Source organism: Equus przewalskii, chromosome 7, assembly GCF_037783145.1.
Source record: "Equus przewalskii isolate Varuska chromosome 7, EquPr2, whole genome shotgun sequence".
In the NCBI taxonomy this organism is placed as follows: Eukaryota; Metazoa; Chordata; class Mammalia; order Perissodactyla; family Equidae; genus Equus; species Equus przewalskii.
Genome location: NC_091837.1, coordinates 3,053,760 through 3,059,759, shown reverse-complemented (window position 1 = coordinate 3,059,759; position 6,000 = coordinate 3,053,760). Strand labels below are relative to the sequence as shown.

At 50.8% G+C, this 6,000-nt stretch overlaps 1 protein-coding gene across 4 annotated transcripts in view; it reads right to left on the bottom strand.

Annotated features, from left to right (window-relative positions):
• Nucleotides 1–780: 780 nt before the first annotated feature.
• Nucleotides 781–6,000, bottom strand: part of UPB1 (beta-ureidopropionase 1) — a 28,273-nt gene continuing 23,053 nt past the window's right edge. For 2 of the 4 annotated variants that reach the window (XM_008536684.2, XM_070628198.1), the window contains 3 exons: nt 5,162–5,204; nt 3,776–3,930; nt 781–2,093 (listed from right to left, as the gene is read on the bottom strand). In XM_008536684.2, the coding sequence (XP_008534906.2) occupies nt 2,010–2,093; nt 3,776–3,930; nt 5,162–5,204 (282 nt within the window). In that variant the 3' untranslated portion in view covers nt 781–2,009. The remainder of the gene's footprint in view (nt 2,094–3,775; nt 3,931–5,161; nt 5,205–6,000) is intronic. The other 2 variants (XM_070628199.1, XM_008536685.2) reach the window with 1 other exon arrangement.

Genomic DNA, 6,000 nt, shown 5'->3' with positions numbered 1-6,000 from the left:
ACCGTTCACAGTACTCTCTTAATCCTTTGTATTTCTGTAGAATAGGCAGTAATGTCCCCACTTTCATTTCTTTTGTTTGTTTTTTGTTTCTTCTGTGAGGAAGATTGGCCCTGCACTAACATTTGTACTGATCTTCCTCTTCTTTGTATTGGGACGCCACCACAGCATGGCTTGATGAGTGGTGTGTAGATCTGCGCATGGGATCTGAACCCACAAACCCCAGGCTGCCGAAGCAGAGTGCACTTAACCACTATGCCACCAGGCCGGCCCCCTTACTTCCTGATTTTACTAATTTGAATCTTCTCTTTTTTTTCTTAGTCAATTTAGCTACAGTTTAGTCAATCTGGTTGATCTTTTTGAAGAACCAACTTTTGGTTTCGTTGATTTTCTCTATTGTTTTTCTAGTCTCTATTTTATTTATCTCCACTCTAATCTTTATTGTTTCCTTCCTACTCTTAGCTTTGGGTTTAGTTTGCTCTTCTTTTCTAGTTCCTTCAGGTGTATAATTTGGCTTTTGATTTGAGATCTTTCTTCTTTTTTAATGTAAGTGTTTACAGCTCTAAATTACCTTCTGGCACTGCTTTCATTACCTCCTATAAGTTTTGGTGTGTTTTGTTCTTGTTTTCATTTGTCTCAAGATCTTTTCTAATTTCCTGTGATTTTTTTGATCCATTGGTTGTTTAAGAATGAGTAGGTTAATTTTCACATATTTTAAAATTTTCTTTCTGCTACTGATTTCTAGTTTCATTCCACTGTGATCAGAAAAGATACTTCGTATAATTTCAATCTTTTAAAATTTATTAAGGCTTGATTTAGTACAAGGAATTGATTTACATGATGATGGGAGACTGGTTAGTCAAGCCCAAAATCCAAGATAGGGCGGGCCACCAGGAAGGGCAGGCTGGAACTCTCGGGCACAGGCTGATGGCCTGCTCTATACATAAATCTCTGTGGCCACATCATACCATGGACTACCATTGCTCTCTTTACCACTGGAAACAGAATCATTAGTGCCTTTAAATCCAATCAAATTAGAGAATTCCAGAAAACCTAGAACCAATGCAGAAAACTCGTCCTTAAGATTCTGTTCCTCTAGGACAACTTCCAGTCCCAGAATCTGTATCAGTCAGGATGCAACTAGAGAAGAACCAGTAGGATATACCTTAAGAGACTGATTCCAAGGTATTGACGTAAGGGACCTGGGGGTTGGATAGATAAGTCTGGAGCCCGTAGGGCAGGCCGTCAGGAACTCTGGAGCTCTCAGGCATAGGCTGAAGCTGCTGTCCACAGGCAGAATTTCCTCTTCATCAGGGAAGCTCAGCTATGCAATTAGGACCTCTCAACTGATTGAATCAGGCCTACCCGGATTATCTAGGATAATCTCACTTGCTTAGTTAACTGGTTAAAGACTTTAATCGCATCTACAAAATACCTTCACAGCACACTCAGATTAGTGTCTGAGTGAATAACGGAGACTGCGGCTGCCAAGCTGACACCTCCACTGGCCGCCCCGCCTGCACGCAGCCCTCCAGCAGCTCAGCAACTCTGGCCCAGACTCACCCTCTCCCACTAGCGCACATTCCCACCCTTACCCTCAAGCTGCTGACAGTCTAAACGGAGAAGTGAGGACCCTCAGGACTGGGCATCCCATCTGCCTAACTTCAAATCAAATGGCATAGTCAGTGCCTGGGCATTTTTTAAAAATTGAGGTAAAATTCACACAACATAAATTTAACCATTTCAAAGTAACAATTCAGTGGTACTTAGCACATTCACAAGGTTGTATAACCATCACCTCTATCCCAAAACATTTTCATCACCCCAGAGCAAACCTCGTACCTATTAAGCATTGCTCCTCATTCTACCCTCCCCATCTAGGCATTTTTAAACCAATCTGCGAAGCAAGGTTATCAGGCATCATCAGGGACAACTTGGACTCGTGAAACTTGCCGCCTGGCTGATCTGTTGGGGCAGAGGTGCCCTCCTTGGTGGGCAGGGGCTGAGGCCAGCTACTCTTTCACGATGTTGGGGCTGTAGTTGGGTTTGATAGCTTCCGCAAGCTCCCGCGCATACATCTCATATCTGCCCGTCATCTGAAACAAAACATCAACTTTAGAGGTTCCCATTTTACAAACACCCCTCATTTACTCACCACCACCTCTTGCCACTGGAGGGCAGTCATGGGACAGAAATGCGTCAGGAAGGCTGGTCGACAGGACAATTTCAGACTATCATATAGAGAAACAACCCTGTGTGACCTCTTGGCACTGATTCCAGTGCTGTGGTGAAGACTACGGATGCCAAGATGACTTACACACCCCAGCCTCTCCGAGTGGAAGATCTCTGCAATCTGTCCCTCCAGAAAGTGTGGCCTGCGCAAGGCAGGGGGAGGAGGGCTGTCCGGTGGTCCTGCAGAACCCAGAAGAGCAGCCTATGGCCCAGAGAAGGGAGTGACCTGCTTCAGGTCACCAGCCGGGAGTGGAGTTGGCTGGGATTTGCACCCTGGCCTCCTGACTCTGGGTCTGGAGGTCCATCCACTCCATACGGCATCATCATGGACACAGACCGAAGCTGGGAGAGGGTAGGGTGGGGCTGGAAAGCCCACCCAGGGGCTCACCCCCCGGCATTCCTTCCTTCCCACCTTCCCAAAGCCTCAACAGGAGCTCACGCCCATCACCATAGCTCGGGAAGTCTTCCACTTTCAAAAGTTCAAAAAGTTACTAATGAGAAAACATTCTGTTTATTGGTTCCAAATTGTAATTTGTGTAGAATCCTGCATTAATCTGAGCTTCCCGAGAAGAGGCGAGACGGGCCAGAAGACTTTCACATGGGCAATGCCTTGTTTGTCTGACAAGGATCTGAGACTCAGGGCATGTGCCCAAGGACCCACATCAGGTAACTGAGCAGCGGGCCTGGAGCCCTTGTCTGCTGGATCCACAGCCCTGGTTCCTCAGACATGCTGGACAAAGTCACTCAGTCATGACAATGTGACATTCATTTGCATGTTTGATTTGCTTATAAATGGGTGCTGAGTTGGTGGAAATACTGCCAGACACTAATACAGCAACCTCTATCTGCATCCATGATGAGATGCCATATTCCAGGGAGTTCCAGGCCATGGCTGCCACTGCCCCATTCCAGCAGACAGGCACCTACACTCTTCTCATGACACCTGGTGTCACAGGGTGTTAGATCTGAAATGCCACTTGGGACCTTCAAGTTGAGCTTCTCAGTTTACAACTGGGAATACTAAGGCCTGGGAGCAGAAGGGGCTTGCCTAAGGTGACCGAGTGAGGTGGTGGCAGAGCCAGGCCTAGATTCTATTTCTCTGCATGACCCATTTTCCTCTACTGTCAGGGCCTAGACAGCGAGGCCTGGCCACAGACAGAGCCAGACACGCACATTTATTTTGTGATAAGTGCGAATGCCTGGGAAGGAAAAAAGGATTAGAGAAGCCAGGCCACTCTATTCTCTGGACAAATGAAATTGAGATTAATTTGTTTGAAGGCGCCCAGAATCTCAATCAGATGAGAGAATTTATCTGTTGAGGCTGCTGCCTGGGCACCACTGACCCATGGGTCCCTCCCCTGCACACCAGCCCTGGCTGGGCGGAGTGGGGCCCGCAAGGAGGCAGAGGCCCGGCCCTCTGCTCGACTCGGAGCCTCATGCAGGCTGGCGCCACGGCCAAAGCCAGCAGCTGCGGTTGGCAGCCCTGAGAGCAGGATGGGGGCCCCAGCAGAGGAGCAGTGCAACAGCAGGGGACGCCAGGACCCACCTTGAAGTTCCAGCTGTCGTTCGCCTGCCGGCAGAGGTTGAGGTCGAGCTCAGCAACCAGCAGCCCGTCCCGGCTGCGGGAGAGCCCGGGAGTGCGGCTGCTGTTGGGGGCTGCCACGTAGCTCGAGCCGTAGAAGTAGCCAAAGTCCCGGTGAGCTTTGAAAGCAAAGAAAAGCATCTGTGGGCTTGTGCAGACACACAGTGGACTCTGCGGAGGGGCAGGCACATCGAGGGACACCTAGGACAAGGGGCCTCGCCACCCTCCCCAGGTCTGTCAAACGCTGAAGCCCCAGGACCTGCCTCCGTCCTCAGGCCTGGAGGTCCAGCAAATTGCTGCAAAAGTCACCCTCACAGCCCTCACCTCTGCCCCGGGAACATTTCTAAAGGTTACCTTTGTAGAGGTGTTGGCCCTTCACTCCCAAGATCAGCCACCCATAGCCCAAGGGCGTCACACGGCTCTGCAGGGCTTCCTGTATGACCCTTCTCGTGGTGGCCCCACACGGCGAGCTGGAGGCTCTGTCCTTGCCAGCTGTCTCACCTTTACCCTCCTTCCACACCTCGGTCCCCTCACCAATAAAGTGGGGCTAACAGCCACCCCAAAGTTGTGTGAGGAGGAGGTGGGCGCAGTGCAGGGTGTAGCAGGACACAGCAGGTGCCCAGTGGACCTCATTTCCCTGCCTCTTCCACACCCTGTCTGCAGGGAGCTAACTGATGGGAGACTCTGGAGGCCTCCAAGGCTTGAAGAGGGTGGGTGGGCAGGCTGGAACTCTTTCAGGAAGTGCTTTTCTGGGAAAAAGAGGTGCTCAGCCCCCTCTGGCTTCCCAGGAGACACCCTGTGCTAGTGCAGACACCTCCTTGGTGAGGAGGGCAGCCCCTCCCTCTCACATTCCCGGCCAGAGAGGTGGGACCAGGGGTAGCAGATTCCTAGCAGAGGAATCTGGTGGTATCTGCCCTCAGATCAAAGAAGCGGTGGATTCCAGGAACCCCAGGCAATCCATGCTGGTGTTCCGGGGGCGGGTGGACAAGGACAAAGCAGAGGAGAGAGGGAGGTCTGCAGGGTGGAAAAAGCACCCTCTCTTTCAGGGAGCTCACAAAGGGCTCCCCCACATCTTCTCAGTCCGTTTCACACCAGTCCCGGGGAAGGGATGCAGTCTGATCCAACCCCTTCCATCCTCAGCCAAGGAATGAGGCGGCCACAAGCCCAAGACTGACTCCACGCCCCGGGCCAGTCAGGCTCCCACACTGTGGGCAACAAGGCTGAGAGGAGTCATCCCCTCTGACGTGCCCAATGAGCAGACACGGTCTGAGGGGCAGACCCTGCAGGGACAGAGAAGGGGAAAGTGAGGCCCACTCAGCTGCAGCCACCATGGAAATTCATGGCACATACCTTTCTTCCCATCTCCAGAGGTAAACTCATTCGGAAAGTGCTCCTGTGAAATCAAATCAAGGTGAGGTCCACCTATAGGTGGCACCACCACTGCGTTCACCACGAAGGGGAGCCGGAGGAGGTAGTTAAGAAACGGTTAAAGTGGGATGGGATGGCCTGGACTCACCGGGCAATCAACAAGGTCTTATGAAACGTCCCTGCTGAGTCTCCAGCACTGGGCGCACGCAGGCAGCCCGCAGGGAATTTGACAAGCAAGGTAAAGACCTGGACTTTGCCTCTGAGGAGTTTATCATCTGCTGGGAGCAAAGAGACTGCACAGAGTGGTTCTCAGGGCTGTGGAAGGCATCTGAGGTCTGCCTGCTGGGGTCATAATGCCCCAGCCTGGGCTCTGCGAAGGCAGTAAGGGGCTGTCCACACCCTGTTTTCAATATTTTCTGCAAAGCCTAATGGAAACCGCACCTCAAGTTGTGATGGGGTTGCCCTGGCCAATTAAAACATTGAGTTTCTGTATGTTGCCAGAAATTAGGTCGACTTAAGTGACCTTGGTTATCTCAGACAGATCAGAGGCTCTGATTAGAGCATGATATGGGATTAATAAGAACGAGGAAGAGGGCGATTACGTAATAAATGCATTGCGGTCGGTAGTCAGAATCCTTCAGGACATGGGGTCAACGGGGAAAAATTAGAAACTGGATACGTGGTGGTGATGGGGAAGAGAATTTCCAAAAAGTTTCAGGTAAAAACAAAAACAGATGAAAATACAGGAAGGACATAATGATATCCTTAAAAGTAACACACCAGCCAGTTTCCCCCTTCTGGGACCGTAGGATTTGTAGTAT